Here is a 14,406-nt window from a genome sequence, read left to right on the forward strand (position 1 = left end):
GACCTATACGATAGGTGTCTTTGTTTAATATACAGGATAAACAAAGACATCTATTGTATAGGCCGCGGCCTAAATGCACGGTGTAAACGTAGCCAATGTTCGCAATGCGCAGCACCACGCAGCGCCGTCGTTTTACACATCTGTATAATGTACAAATGTGTAAAGCCGGAATCAGACTACGCATTGAAGATTGAGATTGAAGATTCAAAGATTGAAATTTGACCAATCAAAACAATAGGAGCTAAAATTCCTTTGTTCTCATTGATCAAATTTCAATCTTCAATCACTAATCTCAATTTTCAATGGGTAGTCTGATTCCAGCCTCAAGCGCGTTGGAGTGAGTAGGAGCTGTGGTAGGAGCATATTGGAACATGTTGGAGCATGCGACGCGAATAAATCTGGGTGCTTTCCAGCAAGGACACACTCAGACACTGGGTGCATTCAGTACCACGACCGCTCACTGAGCGCTCAGTGAGCCTGTTCTTTTTGGCTGAACTTTTGCACCAGTTCATCTTTCTTCCTCTTCTTTTTTCCTGGAGAGGAAAGAAAAAAAGATGAACTGGTGCAAAAGTTCAGCCAAAAAGAACGGGCCTAATGAATGCAAGATTTAACTATCCTTAATTTATGATTTAATGTAACTACAAACAACAAGTAGGCCATATTAAATGCTATGCTATATTGGGTACAGTCACCTTACTTCGAAATAATGCGTCACTCAAATTTTTTGCGTCTCTCGAATTTCTTAAAATTCATGACTATAATCAACATACAGTAACTGTAATTAGATGTATTACGTTTGTATTTCCGCAAAATCGTAGAGAGTTGATTTCTCAACCGTGAATGTCGTAGGGCATTTCCTCGGTGCTCCTGCTGCTGAGTTATGGCGCGGACGTGAACGCGACGGCGGACGCCAGGCACGATTACCGAACGGTGCTGCACTACGCGATTCTCGGCGGCGATCCGGCGGTGATCAATTTGTTGCTGAAGCAAGGCGCCCGATTGGATCTCGGGCCGGACTACCAGAAACCGACGGCCCTCGATCTGGCCATACTCAAGGGCGACCCGTCGATCGTCGAGATGCTGCTCGAAGCGGGTGAGTCGTGGTATCTCAAACCGATAACGCTGGCATACGGCCGAAATTGCGTGGCATTCGAAGGCCAATTCACGCGTCCGGTATTAAATCTATCTGCGTGGTATGACTTTTTTCCCCTCGTGATTGCAGCTAGACCTTGCGGTCGTGTCGGCCAAAAACTGTTCTTGACAACGTTGATTTAACTTTCGAGTAGGTATATGGAGTATTTGAGTACCCCAGGCATAGTTTTTCTTAAATATTTCATACTTTTAGATTTTAGACAACAGAGCTCATCGATTTAGTATCTTCCTGTTAATGATTACTTAACAGATTGAAGTAGTAGTGGCTCATCGATATTGAAGCAGTAAACAATAATAGAGCGTCAAACATGCTGGGGGTGCTGTGAACACTTCACCTATCTACTTGTGTTTCCTTTTTATACTTTATCTTTTTTTGAGTTTTTATATAGTTTCAGAGGTTTTTTCTGCTATATATCGAGTTGTCTTATTTATATTATATTATTTTTACATGTCTCTATTTTATTAGAATATAATTAATATAAGTTTAATTATAAAAAGTAAATAATCTTTCTTTTATTTTTGTTGTTATATTTCAATTCTATAAAACAAAATTTAATTTTATGTTTTTTTAATTCAAATAAAATATTTCATATACCCTTACAGAAATCTAAATGCTAACCAATTTAACATTATTTAATTTAATAAAAAAAGTTTACTGAAAGACAGTAATTAATTATTTATTTTAAATGTTAAATTGTTTCAATACTTTTAATTAATATTTCAAAGTATACACACTTTATTAGGTCACATTCGTGACCTGTGCTTTTTTTTCATTTGAAATAGTATATTATATGATACTAGAAGCATCAAGAAATTAGTTATAACATTTATATACAATTTTTGTAATCACAAATACTTTTTGAAAATGTTAATTAAAGATTCAGTTAATAATAATTATGTGTACTTGTAAAAGTGATGAAAATTAACCCAGAATAGGAACATGTATAATAAAGGAAAATCATCGTGTATACTAAAAAGATTGATGGTTAGTATTAGATTTCTGTAAGGATAGTGATAATAATTTAATCTTTTATTCTCTATATGTGTTGTGTATTTACATTTACAATCGTAAGAAATTCTTTGTTCAATATTATTTAATCGAATTAAGATCTAGATAAAGAAAAAAGAATGCATTTTTTTGTTTTCCAGGCTCGGACGTGAACGCCACTTCGCCAATTATTGGTTCGCCACTACACGTGGCATGCGCGGACAATATCCCGAACCGGCTGGAGATCCTGTGTATGTTGCTAGAACGCGGCGCCGATCCCAACCTGGTGATACGCAGTGACGATGGACCGGCGTTGCGGCCGGTGCTCGCCGAGTACGTCGCCTCTAACGAGAACCCGTCGGTGGAGATAGTGGCGTTGCTATTGAAATATGGTGCCCGAGTAGTGATCAAGACGCAATTTCGCGACCCACACGGCATTCTTAACTCCTTGCAGAATATGGCCGATAAGCCGCGGTTGCTACGCGCACTTTTGGAAGCAGCGGAGAGCTTTGATCCCTGCATGATACGACGGTCCAGCAGTTTGACGGACGCACAGAAGGCCCTGGTGATGGAGGCGGCTAAAACCCCGCTGCCGTTAACCCATCAAGCGAGATTAATAGTCCGCAAACTCTGCGGTACCAAGCTACCGAAGATTGTCAGGAAGCTGCAGCTACCGCAGTCGTTGCATCGTTACCTCCTCTATGACTACTACTAGCCGAGAGTTAAAGTTCGAGACGTTTGTCGGGAGAGATGATGTTTGTTCGGAGTACATCCTTGGATTTCCGGTAAATTGCGGGGACCTGGGTTTTTTCTCATTTATATTCCATGCCCGGGCTTGATGTTCAGAAATAATTTTAAACAGCCTCTAAACGATCAATATTATTGCAAAATTTCATTGATCGTTTGGAAACTATATTGAGTCTCCAAATTATTTGTTTTAAATTGTTTAAAGGAGGCACAATAATATTATGCAAAATAATTGTCTAATAATAATGAGTGTTTAGAGGTCGCTTAACCCGTAACTGGAACATGGGTGTTAGGGCATTTTCCAAATTTTTAAACGGTGTAATGATTTTGAATAATTTTATGTTTCACAGTCTTATTTTTTATAATTTTGTTCTATATTCATGTAAACTAATTATTATACTATATTATGTTAAGTTTAAGTATTGCAATTTTGTATATGGTTGAAAATTTTAAACTTCTAAAGTGAACAACGAAAAATTGATGGTCCCAAGGACTCATATATTCCTTTAGCATCACGAGAAATGTATGTTCTTGTTACATATTAAGCTCCGAAAATAGCACCGAGTCTATATTTTTCGAGTTAATTATTAATCATAAGCAAAAAAGTTATTGATCTGATAAAATTTATTAACATATTACTGATTCTAGCCATTTATGCGTTATTTATTAATACTAAAAAAAAACACATCGATAGATATTATTTAAAGCTACATGAAGAAGTTATTATAAAATTTCAATTTAATGCTGACCAGTGCTGTTTTCTTTTTCAGAGCTTCAATCTCATCAAAATTATGACTTGAGAAAAAAAGGCGAGTATTATTTCGCTAGAAGCTGCATCGGAATCGATAGCATCATCGAAGTATATTTTTTGAAGATTGCTGGAGACGCGGAAGATAAAGTATTTGCACAAAGTACGATATTGTGAGTCTACGTCAGTTCAACGAGTACAATAATGAGGTTGTCGAGGCAGTGACCTCTTGTTTCTACTTGCAATTAGTATTCTTCTTTTGTACGATGCGTATAAAGTGATATAAGCTTAGACAGCAATACATATATATTTTGCCTGTACTCGTTACGATTCTAGTCGCCAAATGTACGTTTTGTATGTACGTCTTTCTCTCTACTTCCTATGTTAGGAAGATCGTTCGCGATAGAAGTGATGCAAGACGCGTTATTTCCGTTGCTCAAACGCGTGAACGGCCGAGACTTTCTGCTCACTGAAAAAAGTCTAGTAATAATCGGTCCTAGATAATAGTTATTAAAATTTTAGTGAATTTTATAATTTAATTAATATAATCAAAACCAAATATACCTAAACGCTTATCTAATTATTCTCGAACAATTGATTACTATTATTATGTTTAGCAATATTTTCTAAATATTGTACTAGTATGATAAACAAAATATATTTGATAGCTATTACCAGATTTTTCTTTCAGTATGTGCGCTTTTCGCGAACACTCCCGAGCATTCTCGCATCGTCAATCTGGAAATATTACGTAGAGTTACCTCTCGAAGTTATATACAACGAAGTTATGCTTGTCGCCCCGCGTTTCTTATCACTGATAAGTTATCAGAATAGCTGAAAAGGATTTCTTCCAACGGTCGCGAAGTGATCGATCTTTTTGTATCTTTGCATATAGGACGATATATACGCTTAATGTACAATAAAGAGGAATAAAGGGGAATCAAATTGGAACGCTAATCCACTTGTGTCTGATCAGGGCAGCCGCATGCTTGCAAAAGTTGCGATTATATGACTCCGCCATGTGCAGAATGTTGGCCTACGTTGGTGGGAGCAACAATGATCCATACACCATCGCTACCCTCGAAATAGCAACCTCAATACCGTGACTTACGTCAAACTTTTGGCAGTCGCTTTGCCCGTGAAGAAATTCGAGTTCCTGTACGCCTGCGCAAGGACGGGTTTAATGAGTGCGGATGATTCGCGTAAGCGGATGAAAATTTCTCAACACTTCTTCAGCTTTTAAAATAATAATATTAATTTTAACATATAAGAAGATATTTAAGATAGATATGTGCGATAAAATTAATTTAACAAAAAATAAAATCAAATAAAAATAAAAATCATTACATTAAATAAAACCCATGAAAGTCAAAATAAAAATGATTTAATAAAAGAAGGCGGATCGAAAAGAAACGTTAAACTAAAAAAATAAAATTGAGTTCAATATCAATACTAATATAATGCTTTATTTGCAAATTAGTATGCTGATCATTTCGAAGAAGGTCGGGGCAATTTTCATAATTGCTTACTGTCTTTTGCGTTTTTGCCTGCTTGACGATTCCTGAAAGACAAAGTCATTTTGTCTCGATTGATCGCAATACCTCGATATTATTAATATAAATTTTTTGCGATTAGCAATTACTGTGATAAAGTTAAGAGAGATTAATTTAACTGCGATAGCCATAATAAAAATTTTTGATAATTACCCAAGCAGAACAACAAGCCACAACGTCAAAATGATATTAAAATTAATCGGAAATGATTGAAAAATGACTTTTAATAATCATTTTGACATTTTGATGACTTATTGTTCTGCTTAGATATAATCTACATTGGTAGAAACGGACGTTGTTCGTCTTCACGACGAGTAGGAGAATATAGGTGTGCTTAAAATTGTATCCTAAAAGTAATTCTAAAGTAGTGCGTTAACTGCGTACTCTGTGCACCACTGAATCCTCGGAAAGTACGGAAATTCCATGGCGCTCCTCCAAGCTCGGTTTGAAATATCCACGAGAAACGACGAAACGACTGTCTCCGCGATTTCTCGTTTTGCGAACGAGCGCTTATTCGCGACACGGGATTTCAAGTTTAGGCGCAAATAGAAGCAGTAGTCAAAGGTCAAGATCCGCGCGCTCGCAACTTAAATGATTCAGATTCGGGGAATTGTGAATGTTTAAAATGAGATGTGCGAATAGAGAGAAAGATCATCGCTCTTCTATTTATAGCAAATAAAATAAATTATCAATACGGATATATGAATACAAATGTATAAATTTGTATAATTACAAATATTGTACGTCTGAATTATAATTTGTTTATATAAATTTTATATTATCTTGTATGTTGCTTTTGAAAAATAATATCGTGATGCGAAATATTGACTTTTAAAAAACAATTGATTTGATTACACCTAAAAAATCCCATTTAATCCTTTACAACCCGATTTTATATTCGAGGCAAAAGAGAATCACGTTATTTAAATAAAATGCTGAAGATTTATTCAAAGGAACACACTGAATCGAGAGAAAGATTCGAATCAAAATGATGATTTTTTGTTACAAAATTTGACTGTTTTATTGACTCGACGTTAATAATTTAAGTCGTTTTGATTTTTTATAGACTTTTGTGTGTTCCTTGGGTACGCGCAAACCTTTGTAACTTCAATTTTGTATCTAAAATCGTCTTAAATCTGATCTTAAGATTCCATTCAATTAAATGGATCATATATAGATAACATTTCAAAATTAAGTATCACTGACGAACCTTTTTTTTATTGTAGAGGGGGAAATCTTCATAGACCCCCCGGTCGACTTAACCGAGGGAGTGTGGGATTTGGCCAACGCACACTCAATCGAGTTATATATCCATGGGCCACCTACCCACTAAAACCTCCCCTTTGTTCTGCGATGACCACTGAAGGAGAGGGGGGGGTGCCCTGGTATCACCGTAAGGCATTCTTTGCGGGCAACCCCCATTTGATCACTGACGAACCTAAACAGAGTAAAAAAATATTTATTTTTATATTGTTGCACCCCTGGAAAATATTTGTTGAAATTATTCCACGTTTTGGAACACTTTTCAACAAAATTTCAGTTTAATTTCAGCGATTTTTAGCTGAAAAATTCATTTTTAACAAAATTTCAGCAAAATTTTCAGACAAATTTCAGCAAGAATTTCAGAGAAATTTCGATTGAATTTCAGTGATTTTTCAGTATGTTAGCTGAAAAATTCACTTTCAGTGAAGTTTCGGCAAATTTTCAGCAATTTCGCCGAAATGTTTCAAAACGTGGAATAATTTCAGCGAAACTTTTTCACCAGGGACTGTTCGCTTTTGTTAAATTTCAAACATATATTTATTTTATTTTAAATACAAGAAATACATTAGTTCAGTAATAAAATAGACTTATATATAATTATATTATAACATCAAAATGGAGTGAAATGACTCCAAAGTGATTATTAAAAGTTATGGTTTCGATCAGTCACGATTTATCTTGACATTATTGTGATCTATTGTTTTGCTTGGGAAATCAAAGAAAATTTTCTTTTGTAGTCAAAGAAAATTATATAATAAGATAATTAGTTTCTTTTTGATCATAACAAGAAGGTTGTCAAAGTCAAACCTTACCGATTGAGCCGTCGCTGTTCGCATTGACCGTATTGAGCTATGTGAGCATCATGGCGGCCAGAGTGTTGGGTCCGATCTTGCGTAAAAACGCAGGATTTTTCGGTACTGGCAAATTGCTGGCGCCGAATAATGCATCAGCAATCACCAATGTGTAAGTCAAATTAATTACGCTTAAACGTAGCTCTATCATTAATCGCGTACGCGCGTTATGTAACGACATAACCTATACGTGACGGACTCTATTGATAATACGTGTGTTTTACAGCCAACATCGTAATGTCCATCAATGGAACCCGGACAAGGAGTTCCTCGAGCAATTCAATACACCGATTATGTACACCACGGAGAAGATCGACTGGACACCACCGCAGAATGTGTCCTTCCTGGCTACTCCTTCTCTGGCGGAACAAACTATACAAAATTTGAAGGTTAACTTTGGCCCGCAGCATCCGGCTGCTCACGGTGTCCTCCGGCTGATCCTGGAGTTAGATGGTGAAATCGTGATCAGCGCCGATCCGCATATTGGTCTCCTGCATCGCGGCACAGAGAAATTGATCGAATACAAGACCTATATGCAAGCGTTACCTTACTTCGACCGCTTGGACTATGTCTCCATGATGTGCAACGAGCAGTGCTTCTCCTTGGCGATTGAGAAACTGCTGAATATAGATGTGCCTCTGCGCGCCAAGTACATTCGAGGTAAAAGCAATGCGTGATCTTGTTCTGTTGAAATGACATGAAATCTGTTTTTATTTCCTCTGCTAGAACTATTTCTAGCTTTCATCAAGAGTATCAAACACATATATCTATTTTACTTTAAATTTTAAAAGTGTACTAGTTTAGCTACAGGAAATAGATTTATGAAATACATTGGAATAAATACACTCGTTTATTAAAGATTCAAATAATAAAAAGGCTTAAATAGGTTCAAAATTAAAATTGGCTACGAGACGAGCAAAGTTTTTAATGCTAAATTATTAAAACCAAAATAGACTAATTCTAACAAACGTTTCAATCCCGATCAGAACATTCTCAATGTTAATGTAATTATAATAATATAATTGTCATCACTATAATTAATAATCTGTGATTTAAAGCTGTCTGATTTGTATTTTTATGAACCTGCGATTCAAGATTCTCCGAGTCTGATAGAATTCTCTGCTTGCAGTTCTTTTTGGAGAGATTACGAGGATTCTGAATCATATTATGGGCATTGGAACGCACGCGTTGGATATCGGCGCTCTTACGCCCTTCTTCTGGCTATTTGAGGAGCGAGAGAAGATGATGGAGTTTTATGAGCGCGTGAGTGGTGCCCGTATGCATGCAGCTTATATACGGCCCGGCGGTGTCTCCTTGGATCTACCGTTGGGTCTGATGGATGACATATACGACTGGGCCTCTAAATATTCTGCACGATTGGACGAAGTGGAGGATCTATTGACAGACAACAGAATCTGGCGGCAGCGCACAATCAATATCGGTACTGTGACTGCAGAGAACGCGCTAAATTGGGGCTTTAGCGGCGTGATGTTACGAGGCTCTGGAATAAAATGGGATTTGAGGAAAGTTGCACCCTACGACGTTTACCACTTAATGGATTTCGACGTTCCGATTGGCATAAACGGCGATTGCTATGACAGGTAAGTCTAGACAAGAATTGAATTATATAGTTAAAAAAAGGTATTAAAATGTAGGAAAACAATAGATTATCAATGTCTGTTTCTACCAATCTAGATTAATTTTAATTCAGTTTGACTTACTTTTCATCTTTTTTTAATTTTAAGAATTAGAAAAAAAATAAGCTTTAAACAAGTGACCAAAATTAAAAATCAAAAGAAAAAAATAATTGGATATTCGAACTGAATATAGATAATGTGCTGGAAAAATCCTTCAGTTTTAATTTGCAAAAAATATTTAATTCTTATTCTTATGGACAGTTTGTCACAATGTATGATTCTATATCAGTAATAATACACAAAAGCTATTTAAAAATCTAAATGAATGAAAAATGGCATACGATGTATGTAACTCTTAAATATTATTTATAACATATTTGACGTGATGTGCCTCTTGCTTTCAGATATCTATGCCGTGTCGAGGAGATGCGACAGTCGTTGCGTATCATCCACCAATGCTTGAATCAGATGCCAGAGGGAGAAGTACGATGCGATGACGCTAAGATTGTGCCACCGCGGCGAGAAGAGATGAAGAGCAGCATGGAGGCGCTTATACATCACTTCAAGTTGTTCACCCAAGGTTTCCAAGTGCCACCAGGAGCGACGTACACCGCCATCGAGGCACCGAAGGGCGAGTTCGGCGTTTATCTTGTTAGCGATGGCAGCAGCAAACCGTATCGGTGCAAGATTAAAGCGCCAGGCTTCGCTCATTTAGCGTGTCTACAACACATTGGACCCAAGCACTTCCTCGCCGACATAGTCGCCATCATTGGCACGCTGGACGTCGTATTCGGCGAGATTGATAGATAATTTCTTAACAATCGATAATTTGTATAGCATAGAAATATAAATTAAAATAAGTTATGTAAAAGCCTTCGCATATGTTACGATAGGGATTTACATATGTTACATATAGATATTTAAAAAGTTGATGTAGTTGCGTATTATACGCGTTCATTCGTGTAATATCGCGCGTGTAATATGACTATGCGATAAATAAATATTGTATATATCTCGTTGCATGTAATAAAAGGACATGTGATGAATATAATTATTTATGTTGAATGATGCACTCACGAATGCTGAATACGAAATGCTAATGTTACACCTAAAACAGCTACTTAATCCCTAAAGATCGTGTGAATTCACGCACAGATAAGAACACATAGAACCGATTATTTTATCCCAAGTTTTTTCTTCTAATTAAAACATTATAACAACTTGCTGTGCGTTATGTCGTAGTACACGATGCGTTCTCTGAGTTTCCATGAAAAATTCGCAATTCTTCCGCACGCAAACTAATGCAAAATGCAATATGACCAACAACGGAAGAGAATTACAAGACACCTTCGTTTCGCACAAGAACGGAGAAGGGAGATATCGTTTCGCAAATTTCTTTCAATACGAAACAGCATTAATTATTTTTGAACACGGTTACATCTAAATACCAATTATTACGGCGGAGTCGATCGAAACGCAATAAAGAAATGAGTGGCTGACCTAAATTCCAAATTCCAAATCGCATTAACTCCAAAACAAAAAACTGGAAATGAGAAGAAACCTTTCGATCATTATTTAAATAATTTCAATCTTTTTTTGTGTGAAGTTACATTAGACGAAACAAAATTTTAAAAGTACATTTTTTTCTAAATAATATATATATTTTTAAATGTGTATAATAGGCTCGCATATAACATCTAAAAAATATTTTAAAATTTAAATATTTTCTGTTTTATACATATGTCACCTACAGTAAGAAAATATTCTTGAGAAATAGCGTTCATTGATGAATTTAATATCGATGGAATGTCAAGTTCATTTTTATTCTTTCAAAATTGATCGCAGTATAAATTAATCTTTTATTTATTTTTTAGAACAGGATTAGCAGCAAGAAATACGTCAAAGAACGACCACATTGATTTGCACTTGCTAATCTGTTCTTGTGGAAGGGAATCGGCGCATACAAAATACCGGTCGACCTCCATCAAGCCGTTCCATTTCATTAATTCATATCGTGCTTATACGCGAATAAGTTTCCGTCGCCAAGAAAATCGAGAAGAGAGGTCTGCCATGCCATAATACATTTCTCAGAAATTTCTGAGCAGCTGGGATTTGCGCTTCAGACAGCTGCGTACACAGAGAAAAAGGTTTCTTTGGATTTAGTATTCCTATTTATTTGATTAAAATTTGTTTTATTGAAACAACATATGCTTGTACGAAATATTATTTGTTGAACAAAAATTTTATTGTTTCATTCGAGAAACCTCTATTGTTTGACAGAAATAACATTATTATTTGAAATAATAATAAGATATATATATATATATATTTCTAAGATTTTTTGTAAGTATAATTTCTGATGAAATGTTATAAAATCTAAAAAAAAAATATAAATATTTTTTAAAAATTATGGGGGATGAGAAATTTCAGAATATTTTAGAATTCACTTGTATGAAAAATTTTGAGAGAAAATGTAAACTTTCTGAATATTTCTGAGTATTTCTAAAAAATGTTCCAATTCGTATAAAAATTCTGAAAAAAATTTTCACCAGTTGATTCAAACATTGATTTGTTTGGGCCATTCCAAATAACAAATTTATTTGGAAACAATAAAATTTATTAAATCCAAAGAAATCTTTTTCTCTGTGTAAGAAATAAAAACTATTTTGTAGCTGCCCAATCGATAGCGAAGTGATGAAGAAATATTTACAGCAATCTTTCTTTTCTTTTTTTGTCGCACGATCTGACGACTCGTCGAGATGACACTTGCGATAGATGTCCATCGGAAGAAATCGTAGATCACCTAATTATCGTATCCTCCTGTCAAACACGACAAGAAGTCAAAGCGTCGGCTTTCTCTATTCCTTTCGCCAGTGAAAACTGAAGTTCGTGTTTGCATGCGCCAGCGAGACAATAATATGATTTTCGAATCCGAAGCCCAAAAAACTCCCTTTACGAAAACAATTCGAGTTAGAAAAAATTTATAAAGAATTAGTCTATAAATTATTAGGCTACTCTCCAGTAGTATATAATATAAATAAATGCTTTATTTAAAAAATTAAGATGCAAGAAACAATTTTAATTGCTACACTGTATGTCGTATTGTTTTGTTACATTTCACTTTTTCATCTTCTTGACATTTAGGGGTAATTATAAATTAAAAAATTATTTAAAGAGTTATTTTATTTTGTAGAATATGATGTGAAATTTGATTCTCTAGAATGTAAATTAAAAAAAATATTTAACTGAAAACAAATATGTAAAAAAAAGGATATAGTTTTTATTTTATAGTCCTCATTTGAGTATCACACAAGATAGAGTCGTTTCTTTCCAATTACGAAAGTAAATAATTTCTTATTCAAAACACATCGTTTGTAAAAAGGCGTCCTTGATATGTTCTACTAATATAAATATACATAATTAGTACAAATAATATTTCAACAAAGCGGGCAAGAGGAGACCTCGATTTTATTTGCAAGAGTTTCTTATGAAGGCAATTAAAAGAAATGTGATGTAATAAATAATATCGATTATAGCACTAAAATAATATTTTTGTTAATGAACATTTATCTCATCAAGAGCAGCATTATCGGAAATGTACTAGATGTTATCATACATTATTATACTTATCGCGTATAATTAACTAAAAAAAGATAAAGTTCTTTTCACCTTTGCATGCTAATTTATTCTTTTTCTCATAATGATTAAAATATTTATCGGTTTATAGGTATTTTAATCATCTTTAATTATCTTTACATGTCTATTTAACAGCATTTTTTGCTGATTATGTAGAATTAAACGTCGTGCCCATGATTATTTATTTACAATGTCATAAATTATGTAAGTATGAATAATTTTAAGCATCTAGAGCATTTAATAATGTATGTATACGCGTATACATATACATACATAACCGCGGTTATTGTTTATCTCATCTGCTGAACGAATGAATTCTTATTTAAATGTTTCTTCAAATGCTTTTGATGAGATATTGTGAACTATCAGCCTCGATAGAAAAACATTAATAATCATATGATATAATTTTGCATAAAATTTGCAATTTTAATTTATGATTATTGTGCAATATTTCCACAATTTGGGAGAGGTCACTGTTTTTATCTTTGCCATTCAAAAGTTTGAATGCTTAAAATTATATCTGTCTTTTAACACGCAATGTGTTATTGATTTATTATCTGTGGTAAAACAAATATTCTTCTATAATAATAAGAAGTGTTTGGTTGGTATTCCGTGCGTTGAAGCGTCTAACAGGTATCAGATATAAATCTTACGCGACCTAGAATTTATTTTCATAAGTTTATGCTCGCTTTACAGGGAACATTGTTACTTTTGCTGCGGCACTGCACGCCCGGCAGTTTTCTTGAGATCTTTTCTCTCTTTATACCCACGCATCACTTTCCAGAATATTACTCTGAGAACTAGGTTTATCAAGATACATTTTATTACGCTTGTTGCAAAAGCCTCCGTTAATTATCGAATGTATTTTTCACTCAACTTCATTTAAATGTCTTTCACTTTCATTAGCTTTAATGGAACGATAGAAGTTAGTATCATTTATTATATCCGATTACGCAATAATCAAAGATAGATTTATAAGAAAAATTGTATATATAAGCAAAACGCACATGTTTGAATGATATAGAAATTAAAAATGAAAAAGAAACAAGATGTAATTAAAGTTAAAAATGACATTTTATTCTTTTTTATTTTAGCTATAATTTCTGGAAGAATCCGATAACTTGCAAAATTCATAAATTCCGAGAGGTCTCATGGATCATTTCGTTCATTCAAGTTGTTCCGAAATGATTTGCACTTGAAGAGGTGAGAGTCTTTCCTTCCTGAAAACGAGTAAATGCCGGAACTTACGTCACCGATGAAAGCTAGCCGATAGCGACCTACGTACATTACGTACATACGTCGAGTAATGCGAAGACGCGATTGTGCAAACAACAAAAATGCCATTAAGCCAGTTCTGTATCGACGGGAGAAGTAAGTCAGTATCGCTCGCATGCCTATACTTATCCAAAATGTTTTTCTAGCTTATAAGTCTTTTTTAAAAATTATCATTAATTATTATATTTAGTTTATTATTCTTAAATTTCATGATAGGAGAAAGCGTTCTAGACTGTTAAAAAGAATAAAAATAAAAACGTGCGAATGAGAAATCGCTTTCGCTGATCAGATGCAGTCTAGTTACTCATAGTTCAGAAACGGGCAATTACGTATTGATATCGCCTTGTTTCGCTAGCAAGATGCGCTTCGAGTTTTTTGCAAACGACACTAAATAGTAAATTTTTAATATAACGTTTTAAGAATCGCGTGTCAAAAAAAAGTTGCATTTGATGTATCTATCTGCTCACGAGAGGCGATCCCATTATTTTGGGACAATCTGTACATACGTGCGATATATTACTATTGCGGTACAATTCTAATTGACATTCCTGCGATG

At 34.6% G+C, this 14,406-nt stretch overlaps 2 protein-coding genes across 6 annotated transcripts in view; both read left to right on the top strand.

The window, feature by feature from the left end:
* The window catches only part of LOC108730159 (ankyrin repeat and protein kinase domain-containing protein 1), a 9,584-nt gene extending 5,149 nt beyond the window's left edge, over positions 1-4,435 (top strand). For all 5 annotated transcript variants that reach the window (XM_018459671.1, XM_018459670.1, XM_018459667.1 and 2 more), the window contains 3 exons: positions 850-1,093; positions 2,302-2,925; positions 3,658-4,435. In XM_018459671.1, the coding sequence (XP_018315173.1) occupies positions 850-1,093; positions 2,302-2,855 (798 nt within the window). In that variant the 3' untranslated portion in view covers positions 2,856-2,925; positions 3,658-4,435. The remainder of the gene's footprint in view (positions 1-849; positions 1,094-2,301; positions 2,926-3,657) is intronic.
* Positions 4,436-7,278: 2,843 nt separating this feature from the next.
* On the top strand, positions 7,279-10,010 carry ND-49 (NADH dehydrogenase (ubiquinone) 49 kDa subunit). The gene is made up of 4 exons (XM_018459673.1): positions 7,279-7,414; positions 7,529-7,962; positions 8,432-8,903; positions 9,344-10,010. The coding sequence occupies exons 1-4, from the start codon at positions 7,314-7,316 to the stop codon at positions 9,747-9,749; spliced, it is 1,413 nt and encodes a 470-aa protein (XP_018315175.1). The 5' UTR covers positions 7,279-7,313; the 3' UTR covers positions 9,750-10,010.
* Positions 10,011-14,406: the final 4,396 nt, after the last annotated feature.

The sequence above is a fragment of the Mycetomoellerius zeteki genome, unplaced genomic scaffold (genome assembly GCF_001594055.1).
Source record: "Mycetomoellerius zeteki isolate Tzet28-1 unplaced genomic scaffold, Tzet1.0 scaffold85, whole genome shotgun sequence".
Taxonomy (NCBI): Eukaryota; Metazoa; Arthropoda; class Insecta; order Hymenoptera; family Formicidae; genus Mycetomoellerius; species Mycetomoellerius zeteki.